Source organism: Anabas testudineus, chromosome 11 (assembly GCF_900324465.2).
Source record: "Anabas testudineus chromosome 11, fAnaTes1.2, whole genome shotgun sequence".
Lineage (NCBI taxonomy): Eukaryota > Metazoa > Chordata > Actinopteri > Anabantiformes > Anabantidae > Anabas > Anabas testudineus.
Genome location: NC_046620.1, coordinates 14425488 through 14445025, shown reverse-complemented (window position 1 = coordinate 14445025; position 19538 = coordinate 14425488). Strand labels below are relative to the sequence as shown.

At 42.0% G+C, this 19538-nt stretch overlaps 1 protein-coding gene across 1 annotated transcript; it reads right to left on the bottom strand.

Moving 5' to 3' along the window:
- Positions 1–14936: 14936 nt before the first annotated feature.
- On the bottom strand, positions 14937–19226 carry trappc3 (trafficking protein particle complex 3). The gene is made up of 5 exons (XM_026347740.1): positions 19045–19226; positions 18063–18160; positions 16681–16780; positions 15851–16033; positions 14937–15679 (listed from the first exon to the last, which is right to left on the bottom strand). Exons 1-5 carry the CDS (start codon positions 19084–19086, stop codon positions 15560–15562), a joined length of 543 nt encoding a protein of 180 aa, XP_026203525.1. The 5' UTR covers positions 19087–19226; the 3' UTR covers positions 14937–15559.
- Between the last annotated feature and the right edge of the window lie 312 nt (positions 19227–19538).

The window sequence follows — 19538 nt, the reverse complement described above, 5'->3', positions numbered from 1 at the left end:
TGCTCGCCTCCGATTAAAAATCAAACCATACATGCTGAGCAGAAATGATTTTACCACACGGCAGAACCACAGTGACACTGAACATGCTTCATTTTTACATCACCATCCATCATGAGAGTCTATGTTGCAGTCAGTAGGGGATCAGTAAAAAACTCTCCAAACATTATGTCTCACCGAAACACACTCGATTGGTCCAATTGGACCTAAATAACTCAACAACTACTGGTTGGATCATCTGAAATATTGCACAGTCATGATTTTTCACTTATCCTGTAAAACATCTACATCATCTACGTACATGTTTATGTTCTATCACTTGTGAATTTTCCCCCTATCTGGATCAATAAAAGCAAATCTCATCAATTAAGCCTAAAGACTATTGAGAGCCAGTTGAACATTTGCTTTTCACCATCACAAAGTTAATATTTCTAATCAAATTTCTCAACAGCAGTTGAATGGTTCTTAAGAATCTGTGTTGCAACGATTTGTAAGATCATTTACAGATTTTCCTTTTAGAAGTCGATTTAAGCGACATCTGTATTCGTGTGTGGTATCTATCAAACAAAACGATTTGGATGTGCAGACATGATGTCATTTAAAAAAATAGTTAAAATGGTGCAAATTGTGCCTAGTTAAATGTTTTTATTCAGAACTCTTAGGTCAGGCAACAGTCACATTGTTTGTTATACACTAGAATAATAACAAAGGACAAGTCTGGCTACCGTCATGGTGACTTGTCAGGAAATTATCATAAAAACATTCAAATATGAGAAAAAGTTTGCAGCAAAACCAAAACGAACCTTTGGGTCACAGCTCTGGTTTTGAAGGTTTTTATTGGGAGCGCTCCCTGACTTTTGAGAGGCTAACTTCACAAAATGTAACTGCTATTGGCGGGAGCATGCATATAGCGCCTTTTTATAGCCTCTCCAATTAGGGAACGGCAAATGTGTATCAGAATTAAGCTGCCAGGTATAATCCAAAAAATGTGGACAGACCTCATGAGTGAAAGCTCACAGGACTGCTGTGCTGTGCACGTTTCCAAAGAAAGCAGGCTGAAAATTCATGTGTCTTTAGAGTCATACGTACAAACACACGCAGGCTCATTTGTGCCCTTTCTCATACCATGCTCAGCACCAGCTCAGTATCCCTGAGGGGTTGAGCAGGTAGGGCAAATACTTTTTTTGGGCCCGCCACAGAAATCTCCGTGGGCTTTGCAGCGCGTCATTGGCCCGGCGCTTCAAAACACTCCACAAATCCTGGAGATCACCCTGAGAGGGAACATCTGTGGACTGAGGCAGCCTGCAGATGAGAACAGATTGCGCTGTGTGTGAGGGAGAAGTTGTGGTCGTGCGTGGTTGAACGAATAGGTGGGTCGGTTATGATTTATGTCAAACAGTGTTTAAGTTCATGTACGTGCAACATGCATACGTCCTACTGTGGACACCTAATTACTAGCATTACTACTGTCGCTGTATCTGTGTGTGCCATCAAGTAGTACAGCTCTGACTGCCTGAAATCCCGCAGTCATCAGTCACTGGGGGAAAGTAAGGAATTCTGTAATTGAGATCATATGCTGTGAAGAGAGCAAAAGAAGGCGTGTGTTTCGCATCATCAGCAGACTGGACGGTTAATTAACACTGACACAGCAACAACCGAATTGACACAGCTAATTGATTGATAGATCTGTTCATGCAGCCGAGGGATTTCAAAATGATGTTGGAAATTTTTTCCAAACTTTTTATGAGTTAGATTTTTGTGCATATATTCTGCTGCATTCAATTCATCTGTCATTATGTGTCTTTAAACAATGGATGTTAACACTGTAATCACTGTACTTCCAGATGGTGCACGGGCAGGTGAACAGGTCACGGCTGTCCGGACCAAAGTGCAGAGAGAAAAATGATCACTGCGAAGAAAGCTTTCCAAATACAGAAAGGTAACATCATTGTTGACAGAGAGTTACCAACACTGACTAATAACTGGGCAATTAAAAAAAGATGTATACAGATTTTTGTGGGCCTGTATGGGAGATAAAGTCAGTCCTAGTCTGCCCCTGCCTACATACCATACCCACACTGACACACTGTAGATCCACTGTGCATACATGCCACCCACACATGCAGGCAAGTTCAAGTGGGTGACTGACAGCTTCCGCAGATTCAGCCTGTTCCCATCAGGTGTGATGACTGCTGGGCTGAGGGGTTAAATCCAAAACTCCACTCTAAACAGAGAAATGGGCGTGTGTTTATGCCAGCTAGCCAAGGAAAGCAGGATTTTGTGGCCACCTCAGCAAACAGCTCGATTAAAAGGATTTACCATTGATTTCTTGGTTAAAGTTACAGTGGAAATATTTGGACAAAAGGCCGCTATCAGCATGAATTACCACTGACATGTTTGCACATTTGAAAAGGAAGGAAGAAAAGAAAGAATGCTAAATTTGGTGAAACCTAAGGGAACCAATAAAAGACAGAACGGGAGGGATACACAAAGAAACAAAGAAAAACAGCTGAGATGAAAGTGAGGTGCCGATTTTATGAAGGGACTATAGATGTGTGTTTCTCAGTGGGAAGCAATGTTCGAGGCCGGCTACGCTGTAGTGTGGTTTCCCCAAGGCCAAGCAAACGCAGCCTGGCCCACCTTCCTCTCATAGACACAAGTTACACACAACTATTCAGACGAAGGGGGGAGCCAGGGTTTTTTTCATGCTCATGTGGAAAAAAAGGAGGGAAGAATAAACGAAGGTAACCCTAGCCGCCGAGGTGGCCCTCTGCTAGGGCCCAAATCTTACTTGTTCACCTTCCTAAAAACTCTCTCTCACTTTCACGGGCACATATGAACAAGCTTAGCATGTGGGATGAGGCGCGGTGCGTGGACAGTTGCTGGGGTGGGGTCTGGACATTGCAAAATCCTCTCCCTGTTTTTTTTTTTTTTTTTACTACAGCTACATTACGTGTCCGAGGGTGTCTGGTTAAGAAAATAAAGCAGCGCATGGGCCCTGCCCAGGCTCGTATATAAAGCATATGTCTCTAAACACAGGAATTCAAATTCCAAAGTCAGGAATGGCCAAGCAGAGCTCTTCAGTTCTATTTCACCGCAGCATGGAGCTCTCTGTATCCAAAATGTGATTATCTCCTTTACAAATTCATCTACAGCACTGCTTTAGATTATTGGATTTGACCGTCACCATCAAACACAGGGGTATTTGTCGCTGTCCATTTCTGCTCTTCACTTTCTTTCCGCTCTCTCCATCACTGCGTCTTACTCCTTTTCCTCTTCACTGCATTTTCCCCCATTACTCTTTTTCTGCCCGTCTTTGGGGCACATTGTGCAGACAGGCCTCCATAATCCTCCTCTGATCCTGAAGAGGGCCCGCTGAGAAAGGATATGGATTCCATAAAGCACTCAGCTCTATAAACGTCTCCCGATCCGCATTTGGCACATGGCTAAATATAATATCTGCAACGCTTTGGTGACGTCCTTAGAAAACATGACGGTATTCACCACCTTTGATGACGGTTTTCAATGTTTCCACATTCCACAGTCATTTTAAAACATGAACACCATGCCTGTAAAAGGAGTCTGAAACCTCCACAGGCTATAGCTGCGTGTTCCACATCAGCATCTTTACCATGTGATGATCCATGTCCAAGACATAAGGAAGAAAAGAAAAGTATGTTCTCATGCTTCAGAAGTATTAAAAGTACTGTATGACAACAACAAAACATCTGTTATTTTGACATAACCCTCATTCTTCTGATTTGAGCATTACATTTGGCCATTGCTTAGTATAAAATCTCTCAAAGTAAAGAGCAAAAGAAGAGATCCCTAACACATGCTGCCAAAACCGGCTTCAACACACCGCACATTGGATGTGCTTAATAGGACTTTTGTGCCACAAGCTAATATGGCTAGTTAATGTTGTGCCTGTTGGCCCTGCAAAGTAACACTTGGTTACCATTATGGGTTGTAAACTGTGCAGGTACCCTGCTGAGAAATCCAAAGGTTTGACTATGCTCATGTGCCAAAGTTAAGGTTGCTAAGCCCAGTTGCTGCGTTCAGGGGTTTGAGTTGCGAATTCAAACGGCGATTTGTTTTTGTTTTGTCAGTTTTATCACAGGTTGCACATCTGGTGAAAAGATGGCTCATGTTTGGAATAGGTTTAATGTCAAAAACATCCAGTTCCTTATTTTGATGTGTTTCAATGATGTAATAAGTCAGCAACAGCACATTAAATCTTAAATGAAAACATTTACTGGGGGACTTTAGCTTCTGTGCATGGGAACCAAAAAGCTGCAACTTAAGCACGAGATGCTTGCAGCCTCAGACAGGGAATTACTTCTATTCAATCTCAGATTGTCTGAATACTTTGCATTTTGAAGTACAACCGCAATCATGTTTTTTAGGATTTTATGACAAGAATGCATTTTAGCCATACTGCACTGTTAAATTACTTCAGGCTCATTGAAGAGGCAGTGCAGGCCAGGCAAGGAGTTCAAACAGACAGAAAGAAAAGCAGAAAAATCTATTAATTATTGTACGACACATATTATTAAGGAGATCTCATTCCTTTAAAAACAAAAGGTCTCACTGCTGCTAAATCGGAATGAATCCAAGTCTGACTTGAAATTTCAAAAGAAGCCACCCGATCGCTCCCATTAGATTAAATTAACTAAATAATAGTGTAGCTTTAGTTAAAAAAACCCAAGCTCAGAAGTCAAACATGCTCATTTTTAAATGGGCTTTCTCGGCTCAGACCTACAACAGACGGCTCTCGAGTCACCGCAGCTGCGCTCTCTATGGTTCACAATTTGGAAAACCAATTTGGAGGGATGGATCCAAGATAGAGACAAGATCCAGAGGACTTGATGCGACCTGGACTACCTCAGACAGTGCATACAGACAGTGATGGAGAAGAAAAACAAAGAGCTGGAGAGGCGCAGAGGAATCGCAGAGGAAATGAATATCTTACAGTAACACATGGTGTGAAAGAAAGAAAAGTCTCTCTCTGACCTCCTTGTGTTTTTCATTCCTCCCCCTCTCCAACCCTCCCTTTCTCCGCTTCCTCCTCCACCCTTCACTTGTGCTCCATGCCGATTGAAATATGCAAGCATAATAGTCTGGGAAATAGGATGGAGAGGTTTATGAAGGAAAGTGTGTTTGGGCTGGGTGTGCTATGCTGTGGTGAGCCCATACTGGAGCCCAGTGAACAAGATTTATGTTGTGAAGGTAAACTGGAATTATCACATCGAGACCGTAAGAGAAAATGATACATAGGAGAAGCTGAGTGAGAAGGAGAGGAAAATAGAGTAAAATATTACATTTCTAAAGGTGGCGTGGCGTGTAATGTCTTCTCCAAAAAGTGGCTTAGGGTTATATGGGTGTACGGCCAGACGGATGACCATTGCGAGCCTCTGCTGCAGGACAGCTTTGTTTTGCTGCACTCATCCAGACAAGAATAATAGAAGCCAATTATCCTGCACCACTGACTTCATAATTACTTTGATAGTCTCTAGGACAGATGGGTACCTAAATTAACTTGTCAAGGGAAACCAATCAGGACCCTCGGTTACTGTAGATGCACCTGTTGCCTTCTGTAAATGGAAAAAAGGGATTTACATAGTATTGGTTGAATGAAGTGCTTGATGGATGAAGGATTATCTTACCCCACACTTTCACATCTCACAAGTCACATCAAACTATTTCTACAGCAATCCAAAGCGACTAACCAATTGTTAGTTGAGAAGGTTAGAGGCCATCTCAAACTCTCTTCTTCAGTTCTATAACACATTTCAGAGATATTTCACGTGGCTTAATGAGAAGTGCTCTCCATGGAATCAGATTTGACCAACACTTATCTGAAGCTGTTTAAGGTGTAAAACATAGAGACACACCGAGATGGGCTAACATGGCCCTAAATGATTACTCACATTTCCTACGCCCAGCTGGCAGGTCAAACAAGTGCATCCCACATCCTCTTCCTGTAGTAACCTCATCTGTCAGTTTTCTCATGTCAAAGTCCCCGGGTGCCCTGAAACGGAAACATCAGACGGGAAAATATTGTTACCATCCTACTGCTCTTCCAAAATGTGGCTAAAATATCTTATAGAAAGATCAGTGATGTTGGCAAATGGCTGCATACGGTAAATGCTGCAGATTAACTATACACCTCCTTGGAGCGGCCGGTCAGGGCTGAGAGCCTTCTTGGCATTTGGAACACAGGTAATGACAGTGGATTAACAGGTAGTGTGGTGTGTAATCACATAGATTCTGTTTACATACCCAAGTGGCCAAGATGTGAAAATGGAAACATCACATCCTAGCCTGCTACTTTCTTCTATTTTTAGTCACTGTGTACCTTTTGAAAAATAAGCTGCTAACGAATGACTCACATTTCTTGAACCCTCCAACACGCCCGTCATTCTTTCCCTGCTGGTTCCAGTATCCAAACCTTGCACCAATGACCACTGACAGCAGACGTTCTGTTTCAATCACAACCATAAATATTGATGTTCATGCTCAGCGTCCTAATTTCTACCTTGCTTTTATTATGCAATGAAGACATAATATAATGACTGTAAAAGCTCACTGGGTTACATTCACCCATCCATTCATTCATTCGCTCCCCACAACAGCCTTTCACATCCTCCTGTTGCACTCTCTTACTATAAATCCTGTTCATGGACTTAGGACATACCAGTGGCTTGGAGGGTGTTTGCATCAGCTACAAATCACGTTAAATAGCTACCTTCTAGACAGCCTCTGTTTTATTATTCATTGCTGTAAACTGCAAAATGATTAAACTTGCTTGATGCATTTCTCAGTTTTGTTGAGTTTTTTTTATGAATCCAGTTCATTGACGTTTAAATGTACTGTATTGAATCCAACCCCTTCACCAAAACATGAAATTCCTATGCAGGTAAACTGCAATTGCCAATTAGGTTTTGTAGGGAATGCAATTTTATACCGGATTATCCGGATTTCCTTTTAACATAGCAATAAAATGTGTTCAGACAACCTTCCATTACATCATCCAGTTTGTCTTTCCACAGCATTATTAAAGCTGTTTATGGTTGTGTTTAGGCATGCACTGCACTCGGTTAATGTAAGAAAAAAATTTGGTTTGGTATCACACAGGGTTTTTAATTGGATCAAAATGCAGACAGAGGGGGCTTTCAGGTTATTTTACTTAGTTCAAAATTTTTGCAGGCCTTTCCCAACCAGCTCCGTGAGTGCTGTAACATAACAGAGTAACTCAAAACAAACTGAACTTTAAGCTTTAAGTCCTCAACTTATGAGAAAATCACCAAGGGAGAATCAAACCAGCATACCACACCGATCCAGAGGGAAGACAGAGGATGAGCGTGGCAGAGAAGAGCGATGACAAACCAGAAACCCGCGCTTGGGAAGACGCTGGATTTGTACTCAGAGAGCTTAATTACAACAAGAGGCAGGTGTGTAGCAGAGCAGGCTGTGGATCAGTGTGAGGTGCAGAAAGGACAGAGGGCTGAACACAAAAACAGCAGAGCAGAGCAGAGACACAGCTTTGTAAACTATGTTGAATCAATTCAGTTTGCTATTGATGATCTCCAATTCAGTTCTAGACACATCTCAAGAAAAATAAAGTAAACAGGATTCACTAGGTTTTAATCTGGATAAGCAAAGCAAAGGGGCCGGTACACACACATAAACACATGATCATGAGGTAGGGTCAGGGGTCATTAAGGTGTGTTACTTTCCTCACTACTACACTTTCAGTCACATCCTCGTATAATGTGTTTTGCCAGAGCCGGTATGATTGGTAATATGGTTAGTGCTGGAAAACCAAACAAAGTATGACACAGCACTTCATCACCTGGTCTGATGATGTCATAGTATCCCAAATATCCTGCTACCTCTGCGGTTCCACCTATCTCCGGGCACATGTCAAAAGATTGGCGAGCCGTGGGCAGGTGTGCGTAAAAAAAAAAAAAAAGCAAATCGATGACATTTTTTGGAGGTTGAGTAGCGACAGGGCATGTTTTTTAAAGACCCCCCCTTTATGTTGTAAAGTCGAACCAGACCTCCACAGCCCCACAGCTGGCTGTGAATGGCCTTTGTGCCTGTGAACAGTCCACTCTTTCAGCTTCTATAACCAGGCCCACGCCAGCAGATCAAGCATTCATGGCAAGGGGTGTCGCCAGGATGATTGGTGCCTCTGGCCTCAGGTGTTAGCGCAGACTTAATGTTTTGACCCAAAAATGGTTCAAATGATATATAATTAGCTAGATGCATCAGGAGCACTTTGATAATGGTTGTAAAAGCAATTTATGGAGTGTGTTCTCATTTTTCACGCAGCATTTTCTACCTGCACTCATTCTCTCCTGCAAAGAAACAAGGCAGAGAAGGACAGGGGAGAGAGAGAAAGACTGGATGCTCACAGTCTGACTTATGCATTTGTCTTCCAGAGCACATCTCCCGAGGACATCCAGGTTTTCTCATTCCCCCAGCTCGAGTTCAGTGATTATGTTTCACTTTCTTTTGTTTCATACAGTTTTGGTTTAACTGATGATATGGTAGAATTTCTGAATCAAAGAAACACGTTCAAGGGAATTATAGGGGGTTGGGGTGTGGGGGTGGAAAATAAATACATGGTCTCACAACACATTAGCAACAAAACTGATTCATACTTACCGTGAAACGTTAACCGCAGCTCGCATGACAGCGGCTTGAAAGGCTAAACAACACAAAGAGAATCTCACTTGGTGGCAATCATCTACTCACTGTTTATAGTAAAATAAGAAATGATCCATGCTTCTCGTCCAGTTAGTCCAGAGGGAACAGACTTGATATTTACGCGTGGGGCTGTTTGTGGCCGTGTGAGTGGTTGCAACTTGGCCACAGAGATCAAAATCTGTCTGGCTCTTTAATTTTTTTATTTTTTTTTTTCCTGCATGAAACCATATGACTGTCCTGTAACCGGCTAACTGATGTGGATGCTGACAGTTACAGGGCCAGACACTGACCTGCTGCATGAGGGGCCCGGAAACCATCCCACAAAATGCTACGCAGCTTTTGACAGCTTCCTCCCTCTTCCTATCTCTGCGTGTCCCTTTGGAGCAGCGGCAGATTTACATCTAAGCACCACTGAGTCCAACCTGGTCAGCTAATTGGAAAAAGGTTTGTACAGTATGAGGCCCGCCGACGGTGCTTTCAGCACCTCTGCGATGAATGCGAACCAAAATCACACAGGGAGGCGAAGAGGTGAAGCAAATACACACATACAGTACACATGTGTGCTGGGATAAATCATCTACAGTGTAGTGTGTGCTGCACAAACACAGATACAAACAGCACATATTCAAGGCTATAAAAACTGTGGCCCAGCGCTCACATTTACTGAATGACACGAGTGAGGAAATTGGAAAAGAAAGCGCTGAACATTTAGCTACGAGTTTGGCCTGAATGTTGCCATTTGAGAATAATACTCTCACATTAGGCATCCCAAATATATGTATGCATGTGTTGCATTTGAAGGACAGTAAATACTGTCTCCTGCAGACACATGTGGAACTAAGTTCAATTTTACAAGCAACATTGTTAACATCTCTTTATGACTGCATGTTTTTGGACCTGGAAACACAAAACTTCCATGTTAAACCTCTTTAGCTTTATTGGATGTGTGAGTACTACATCTTCTCCAATCAATTTAAAGTCCACTGTCTCTACTCTCATTTGACCCTTGGAACCATCATGGATCAGCGAAGAGGTATGCTCTGCAAATGCCGGCATGTCCGATAAATATGACCCATTTCATAAATCTCTCATCACCCAGAGGCCTTTGTGTCTCTGACAAGCGGCTGAACAAGAGGTCTTCAAGTTGGCAACAACAGAAAGACTTTGACAGCTGGGCTGACGTACCACCACAGACCCCAGCAAAATTGAAATTGGGAAACACCAGATCCCTCGAAAATGTATTGAACAGTTGTCTGGCATCGTCAGTATAATGACAAAATGTTTAAGATTATAAACAGTGAAGTTACACGTTTTAACACGTTAAAGAACTATTAGACTATTTACCACGAATGAGCATTAGTAAAGAAATATATCATTCTCGCAGGATGAATGATAATCATTTCCAGACTTTTCACGTGGCACCACAATCAGGTCGAAAACTGGGAAGGTGGAAAGATAAAATCAGCCTGTGGTGATCAGACCAGACTGTCTACTAACTATATGCCCAACAGACAGTTCTATTGCTGCCTTTGCAATTAGGAAATTAGCAGGCAGTGCTGACTAGTTGACGGGCAAGAATTCATGTGTGTAGTCATATTGTGAGTATTGTATTACATTTATGTATTACATTTATGTATTACATTTATGTGTGTTTGATTTAGCGTTGGTAGGATTCAATGGAAACACGCTTCCTAACTACTGTATTTTTATTTTTTGCAACTTTTCAAGATTCTATAAATTTCATTCAATATTTGGATCGAAATAATGCCTCATCATCGGTCTCCTATGTTGGAGATTTGCCATAGATCCCAGTCCACCCTTCAAATTCCACTCAGTCTCAGTTTCCAGTGTGACAGCCTGAGGTGTTTTATGTGGAAAGTCATGCTCAAAGACCTGAACATCTAACCAGAATAATAGGACATCCAGACCCCTTACAATCGTACTAACTGGCGTGAGAGATGCTTGAAGTGGGCAGATTATGAATGACTTGCTAAAGACATAAAGCTCGGAGTTGGCGCCTGGTACGAGCCTGTGATAATATCTCGCCCATCCTGCTTTAAAAGGTGGATAGATGGCCTGTTAGGGAGACATGCATCATCAGAAGTGCTTTGCTCTAATCAAGGGTGTGTATTTTGCCACTTAGATTTTTATGTGACACACACACACACACATACATACACACACACACACCGTTTGTTCAGCTTTGGCAGTGGTGAGCGGTGATATCCCATCAAGTGCAGCTGGTGTGCAGCCTCTAGGCAGCCCTGTGCTCTGGGAGGGAAGCCTGGTTTGATTTTAGTCCAGGGCAAACCAGGACTTTCACATTCCTGCTTTTCAATTGGAATTAACATATTTGTTACTGCTTGGGAGACTGATATAAATATATGCTTACATACGTGCATGAGGCGGAAAAGGCCCTGGAATGATGAAGTCTAAGGTGAGGTGCCGTTCATCCTCCGGGCTAGCCAACAGAAAATTACACATGACACTGTTTTTTTCTTTCTCTCCCACCGATTCTCTTCACTCAGTCTTCAAGTGAGGCCTTTCCAAGCTGGAAAGTTCTGCCACTGTTACATAAACTCAAGCTTAAGCATCTGCGGGGTCAGAGAAAAAAAAAAGGGGGGAGGGGGCGGGCAGGGGGGGGGGGGGGGGGGGGGGAGAGAAAGAAGGGAGAGAAACAAAACAAAAGCTGAGCATATTGTGGGAAAATGAGGTGCAAAAAGGATCTGGATCGAGTAAAACCGGTATCATCGGTCTAAAAACCTCCTCTTCATCAGATCCCGGAGAGAAGAGGAAGAACAAAAGAGCAGGAGGAAATTGGAAGCAGAGTGAAGGCAGCTTTAGCAGCTCCCATCCAAAAAGCCTGGAAGAAAAGGAAGGAGGGAAAACTCAAAACAAGGCATTAAATGGCTCGGAGTCGTCCAGCGTTTTCTCCTCGTGGAGAAAACGCTTGTACAGAAAAAGGAGACCCAGCTTTGGCCTGATGTCAACCTGACATGTCTTCCTGCTGAAAATGTGTTTTCTTTTGGTAACACAAATTCCTTGTGACACTTGGTGATCCAGATTTTTCTATTAGTTAACTGGATGTGATCCATGGTTTAAATTGTGGAGAGGTTTTACTAGTTTTTTTTGTCATTTCGCTCTTCCTTTCCAACCCTCTCGATGACCCAAACACAGATTTGGAAAGGCCTAAAAATCCTTCTGAAATGTTCTACTGGATGTACAGTCATTGCTAAACGGCTGAGCGAAGCATGAGTTATTTGATTTATAGGAAGTGCTCAACAGTTTATCTGGAAGTGGGTGATGATTCATATTCCAAATGGCTTGCAGATGCCGTAGCAGACTCCAGTGGGTATGTACTGTGAATGAGCACCAAATTAACTCATAATTGTCTCCCAAAAACCACATCCGCGTTTATTTACTGAGGTGTTTCTATATGTAAATCCAAGAGAAACATCCTCTCGAGCTGCATAAATCACACTGTTACCCACTGTAACAGGGTGTGTTTTAGTAAAGACAAGTGGAGAGCCTTGCAAATTATGTAACAACAAGCCTTTCTGTTCATGTGAGCATCCTTTCAGGTGCACAGTGGGGACATGCTCATTAAATCAAGCGTGTCTTCCCACCGCTCCACTGCCTGGGAACATTATTCAGGCTGTCTGGAGTTGTGTGTGTGTGTGTGTGTGTGTGTGTGTTTTTTTTTATATTTTATCACAAACACACTTGTTTTCTGACTCACTGCATTCTCTTTTTTTAAAAAGAAGTGCTGCCCATCCTGTTTCTGCTGACCAGCCGCAAAAAAAAAAAAGCACACGCTCCGGAAACCTCTGCAAATCCTGGGTGACCGCATCTCCAGTCGGCCCTTACGTCACCTGTAGACAGCACATTTCCCATCAGACAGAGGACATTCCCAACAGGTTGACTATCACACATCCTGTCATTGATTTAGAGAGTACTGGCTTACGTTGCGCACATGAGCAAAACATTAGTTTAAAAAAAAATGAAAGAGGACTAAAGACTGAGGGGGGAAAACTCTGAGAAACAGGTTGGAAATGGATAGTGTAGAGGTTGGAGAAAGGGATGCAGTATGCAGTGAGCGCAGGTCAATACCAGGCTGTGCACTGGGCTTTACTGTCACAGCGTGCCTTTCACCATTTGTTTCCCATCAAGACCACATGGAAGCGTTTAGCTGGCTCAAAGCAGATCGGCGCACGTTGTCTCGGTCCCTTAACATTTGCTACTTGTTTTCCAGCTCTGTCCTAATAAAGATTTAAAAAAATAATAATAATAAAATACAGTCGTCTGCAATAAATAACCTACTAATAATTACAACATAAAACAACACATAAAAGAAAAACTGTGTGTTTGGACATGGGAGACCGTGAACAAACTGTCAAGGATATGACAGAGTGCAATGTGCACATGTGTGGTTTAAACAACTATGAGACCAAGAAAGGGGAGGGGGGGGAGAAAACAATAGATAAAAATAGCATCTTCGAAGCAGTTCCTCATGGCTCAGGGAGACTCTTAAGTGCCTCAGCAACAAATCTCCTTTCTCTCTCTCTCTCTCTCTCTCCACGTGTTTTTATTATGTGACAACATCAGTCGTCTCGAAAGGGGAATAGAAATTGCAGATGCATAGATTATGAGGAGTGAAGTCATGACGGAGGCTTGGTTTTTAGCCTTCACGTGTTTCTAATGGGTAAAAACGGTGGAAACAACGTAAAACTCTCACACTGGCCAAACTGGGAAACACAAAAGCGCAGATTTACGTGTTTGGACACGATCCTTCTAGTATGTATTAACTCCTATTTATGAATAGGATGGTGGTAATAAATTCATCCTCACTTCTCCCTCGATGTGCAGTATGTGTGCATACGTGTTGGCCTTTTGTCAGGTTTAATCCCTGCAAGCATATGGCAGAGTAATACAGGTTTTCACAAACCCAGCTGGCCATCCGTCCCCCAGGTACACAGCTCTAATTCTGCCAAGTCATTAACATTGAGCTTCTGCACAAAAGCTATTTCCTGCTCGGCTTTCTGTGCGACGCAGGCCCTACGGGGCGCATAGATATGTGAACGCAACGCGTTGAGAGCTCGATTAATGGCCCGCCAGGCTTAGTGCATGCTCAATGCCCTCGCCGCGCTTCCACTTTCCACTCTTCATCCTTTTATATGAGCACTACCCCGAGACAAGAGTGGGCAAAGGCCTAAGATAGTAAATAACACTGAGAAATCCCATCCCAATACATCTTCTTCTGGATTAGAAAGAACAAAGACTGCATGATGTCATTGTTTGTCTAATCTAGAGCCAAATCTAAACTAGAGTCAACAAACTGGCATCTGCTAGTGCAAATTTTCTCTCGTTTCCATGTTCGCAATGTGAATTTCTTTATTTTATTCTTATTTTTTTATGCTCTCTGGCCCATCTCGCCTCTCCTCCTACCAATAAGGAAATATATTTCTCCCACAATACCCATCTTTGGCCAAAGAATGCTAAATGTACATAACTTAAGCCACGTACTTTGGTGCAATACTGCCTGCATGTGAGGAAAGCAATGCCCACAGCGACCTCTGGTGGCCAGTTGGAGAACACAACGTCAAGACCCTAAATATTCACTCTGTAAAACAAGAAATGGGCTCATGTAATAGCAGCTATAAAATAGGATGTGTGTAGAGCCTGAAGGTTTCCAGCAGCTAATAGCTGACAGATTTCTCCAAAAAGGAAAGCCCTATCTGACAATCTCATCCTTTAAGTGGTTTCAGCAGACTCATGAGTTTAGTGCCGTTTTTGTTCTTCTACACAATAAAAGAAAAAAAAAAAAAAAAGGCAAAGAATAAAACAAAAACATGGCTAATGTATTATCAAGACCAGATCCTTACTTTTTATAAATCAACCAGGGATGATTAGTATCTGTGTGTGTGCGTGTGTGTGTGTGGGTATGTGTGTGAACGGCCGTCTGTGTTTTCACTTATTGACGAGGTGTGCAGCAGGCCTAAATGAAAAGTTCTGTTCATTACTGCTCGATGATGTAAAGCCATTCACAGGTGTGACAACAAGAACCAAGCGCATACACACACACACACACAGGCTCAGTTATTATTTGCATTTGCAGGGCGGCTGCAGTCTAACACCCACACAGCATGCTGACAAGGTGGTGTGGTGCAGTATGTTGCGCATATGTGTCCAAGGTCTCCGAACAGCCACATTATTACAAACACAAGTGCCATATCAAATATGTCACATTTATTTAACATATGGCGTCTACATAAATTATCATGCCAAACAACTGGCAGCAATATACAATGTGATTGTGTTAAAAAACAAAAAAAAACAAACAAACATAAAAACATACATTACAATGTAGGGGCTCACGTCGATTAAGGTGACACTGAAGTAAAGATGGATTTTTCATGAGGGATGGTGGCAGATAAATGGACTGATGCATATTTTTGCCCGTCTACACCCCCCTCCAAATGAGCTTTTTTAGATTTTTTTCCCATCCCTATGATATTTAAAGTAGAAGGGCTGTGTTATGATCTTGTGTTTTAATAGTGTACAGTGTTTCTTTGATCTGCGATAGTTCTCAATAGTCTCTCTGAACTCAACCATTCTTCTTTTAACAACACGAAGGGTAAAAGTCTGGAGAATGACGCTCGATTTTTTTTTTAAATAACTCCAGCCATGATCCCTTTTAAACTTTTACGGTAAGAAATCCAGAGTGTTGTGTTAATACAAAGAAGAAACACGCTCTGAGCAACTGGGATGTCCCCCGCTCAGCTGGATGTTTCGAGTCCAGTTTATTCACCCTCTCAGTCTGTAAACAAAGGCTTTCCTTCATTTTCAGTTACTCGTCTCCAGCTGGGAGATTTTCTTCAATCCTCTTGATGAACTTCATGCGAATTTCTGTCACATTGTCACCTCGCAGTGTGTCCTGGACAAATCTGACGTCCACCGCCATCTGGACCTAAAGCACATTCATATTCAGTTCCAATTCAATGTGCAAAAAGTTTTTAGTGGAAAGAAACGTATTCATTTATAGCACTTTTACTGTGTTTAGTGTATTTCCAATAACCTTCAGAAAATCACGTCTATGTATAGCATATCAGCAGTGTAAATATTGGTGCTTTGACCTCACCATCTCCAGGGCTCCTCTGAGGACCCCACACAACAGATTGGAGTAGATCAGTGTGCTGTGGTTATCAGGCAGCTCCACAAAGTCTACAAGTGGGTTGTTTTCTAGGATGAGGGAGAATTCATCTCCTGCTGGGCTCCAGTTGGTCACACTGGGGGTGACTCCCAGGTACATCTTGAATGCAACCTAACGACAACAACCATAATACACTTAGAAGTGGACAAATAAGGAAACAATGCAGGATAACTCAGCAACTTTTTACTAATTACTATGACTCCAAAGGAAATGTATGAGCACCAAAAAAAAAAATAAAAATGAAAAGATGAAACGGCGTTCCAGGCCAAACTCTCTACTCCGACATGTCACAATCAGAATCAGCTTCATGGTTGTTGAAAACAAAAAATAGAAGAATAACAGCTACAAAGAATGATAACATAAAAAACACAAACCAAGTGTGTCTGACAGCCCCAACATGATTTCTTGTTCAAATAGGGTGCAGTGTCAACATTTTTTCAAAGGTTTTACTGCTTGCTGTTGTCTCTGAACATCAAAGTTGCTGATCACAGCCAAACCAGGTGACTGATCCTCCAACCAAATACAGTGACTATCACTCAGGCTGCCACTGGAAAGCTTGACTTGTGAAGCAGCTGCAAGAAGCCATGAATTTACAATGTACAACAATCCTCTATCTTTTGCTCATCGTTTTACAAAAGGTTTCATCAATCATCAATCATCTATCGCTTCTGTCTTTTCTTCTTCTCCCGCTTCTTCCCAGAATCTTAAGAGAAGAAGTGTGCAGTCACGCTCTGATTGGCCTGAAACCTTTCAGTTACCTTAGCAATGACGTCAGCCGTTTCTCGGAAATCCTGACACCTTCCGATGCTGGAGCGTGCCAGAAAGTCCTCGATGAGACGCACTCCGATGTTATAACCCCTGAGAAAGAGAGAAAGACGGTAAGAGAAGCAAGAGAAAGGGGAGAAAATGTTATTCTTCCTCTTTATTGTAAACTGAAGTTACTGAGGGAAAAAAAAAGCAACAGGTTAAACAGTAATGCACCGCAAAAAGGTGAAGATGGTTTCAAATCCTCCAAGACATCTTTGGTCATTTGGAAAATGATTCCGATTAAAAGGTCAAGTCATCTCATCCAACTACAGTGTATGAAGCCCAGTCCTAAAATGGTCCGTCTCTGACCAGTTGGCCAGAGTGGGCAGTGTACACTCGCTGCCTTCTATGGCTACAAGAGACAAGTCCCATCTCACACAGATTATGGTTGCTACACGACCAGGAAAGCAAAGTACATACGCTCCAAAGTTTGAATTTTTGAGTCATAAACCCATCATTTTCTCTTCATCTTCGTTTTCTGACAGAATGTTATCCAGTGTTGCCTTCGAGACATTTTGTTCCCATCCTCCTCTTCACAGGTCCCACACATTGTATAACATTGCAGGAGTACAGGGAGGAAATAAAACCAAATTCTGTCGGGAGTAGTGTGAAAGTGTGAGATGAAGTGAGACACCAAGGAGGTCGTAAAAATCCTTCCCATTTCCTGGGTTAGACAAGCAAAACATGCTGGAGAAAATGATTGGTTCAGTGTGATGTTGAAAGTACAGTATATAGTTATATAATGTAATGTTAACAAATTTTACCAGCTAGCTACCATTAAAGTGAATTACACTAGAATGAACTATGTTTTTATTACTGATCACTTTAAAATAGAACTGCTGTATCTTGTTTATCTGAGGTTGAGCCCGTTATATATGCAGAGGTCGCCATGTTTCCAGAAAGGGCAAACCAAACACTGGCTCTAGAGAGGGAACGTCACATTTTCACATTGAAGGAGCAGCTTGTGTTGCTCAAGAGGTGGAGTAGTTGTCTGCCAATCATGGGATCGGTGTCCTGGGCAAGATACTGAACCCCAAGTTGCCTCCTCTGCCATCGCTCTGTGAGTGTGTGTGTGTGTGTGTGTGTGTGTGTGTGGATGTCAGGTAGAAAACGCTATATAAAACCATTTACTATCTATACAGAAATAATAACATGGTCTGTCTGTTTGCTGCAGGTCAGATGTGCTGCAGTCAGGGACATGCATGATTCAAAAGTTAGTAATTTATTACTAAAGCAGCACTGCTTCAAACTAATTGGTGTTTTCACACCAGCAGGTCTGAGCATGCTACAATTGGATATGGACATATGGAATGAAAATAGACAAGCAACTTACATTTTGTCCAGTTGTTTATTGACTTCCTCGTCATTCTCATAGTCTTTACAAAGCTGGGTGACCAAAGCCCCATAGGTCAGTGTAAACAGCTCCGAGTTCTGCGGATAAAAGCAATAAAATTCTAGTGAAGCCGAAGTCTAGTACATTTTTACATCTCCTTTCACAGCATTCACCAAACCACCCACGGAAATATTCCAAGCATGTAGAAAGCAACCCAGCGAAATGACGGCATTTCATCAGTTCAGGTGAGAGGTGAAACGCCTTTAGGGACATACAGCAAGTCCAGTTGCCACTGAACAGCATCTTTGGGGTAACCATGACCTGGATGACTGAGAATCTCCACATGCAGGCAGACAACAAGTGAAATTAATGATATTACGATACATGATGTACACTTTATACTCCAGTGTCACATGTCCCTAAACTGAAATTAATTACAAATCTCTGACGTTATAGATGGTGCTGATCTCTTTATTCCATAAACTTATAAAGTGTTTAACTGTATAATGCTTAAATTGTTATATTATTATAACATGCATTGTGGTTCAGGTCACAGGTCACAGGTCACGCTGCTTCTTTTCTTGTTTTTTTCTCAATTTGTCCACATAAAAATGCATGCTGACAATAAATGTTGCACTGTTTTACTAAATCACACATTTTATTTGGAATAGGTGTCAGGATTGAACGTGCTATTAGCAACACAGCTGCGGAAGCTAACTACTTAGCTTATGCAGTAGAATGAATTAGACTCCCTTTCAAAGTCACTATATTACAACTGTAAATGAATACTTATTCGACCGATTTGAATGTTTATATGAGCAATCCTAGCACGATTGTCGATCAAATATTCACGACTGACAAGTAGCTCTCAGAGGTATATTACAACCAACTACTTATTGACACTGTTTTGTGGCTACTGGTTAGCATACTGGCAGCTAGGCAAGCTAACGCTAGCTTAGTTAATCCTGCGGAAGTCGCTTACCATCTTCTTGCTGTCTGTTGTTCGGTTGGATTGCCTGGACATTGTGGACAGTGTTACAAGCTTACACAGGTGGTGACTCGATGTTAATCCTTTATTTATTTGATTTCTGGCTAGGCAGTTATTTCCGCAATCGCCAGAGTAGTCACACACATCCACTATTATCAAGCTAATGAGAATAAAGCAAACTTCCGGTATTACTTTAGACAAAAAACCAATTACTAAGGAAATGATATATTACAAAGAACATAGATAAAAGACAAATGACAAATGAAATGACAAATGGAAATAAGTCAGCAGATAAAACATTCATAAAGCATATAAAAAGAATTAGTTTGATGTGTATTTATTTGTTTTATTTTGAAGCTCTGCTCGTCCACCTTCCGGCAGTGCTGCTGTACATTTGATCTGCCTTGCTGCAGTCGTCAGTCAGCTGTTTCTGCGGTGAGAGGTTTTACGCCGTCCAGCGTCCTGGAGGGCAACAGGGGCACAAAATA

What these genes read in the sequence shown, in the direction of transcription:
- trappc3 (XM_026347740.1), bottom strand. Translation starts at nt 19,086, where the DNA reads ATGTCCAGGCAATCCAACCGAACAACAGACAGCAAGAAGATG. An exon ending in AATAAACAACTGGACAAAAT is followed by an intron (nt 16,781 to 18,062) that starts GTAAGTTGCTTG and finishes TCTCTTTCTCAG; the next exon opens with GGGTTATAACATCGGAGTGC. An exon ending in TCAGAGGAGCCCTGGAGATG is followed by an intron (nt 15,680 to 15,850) that starts GTGAGGTCAAAG and finishes AATGTGCTTTAG; the next exon opens with GTCCAGATGGCGGTGGACGT.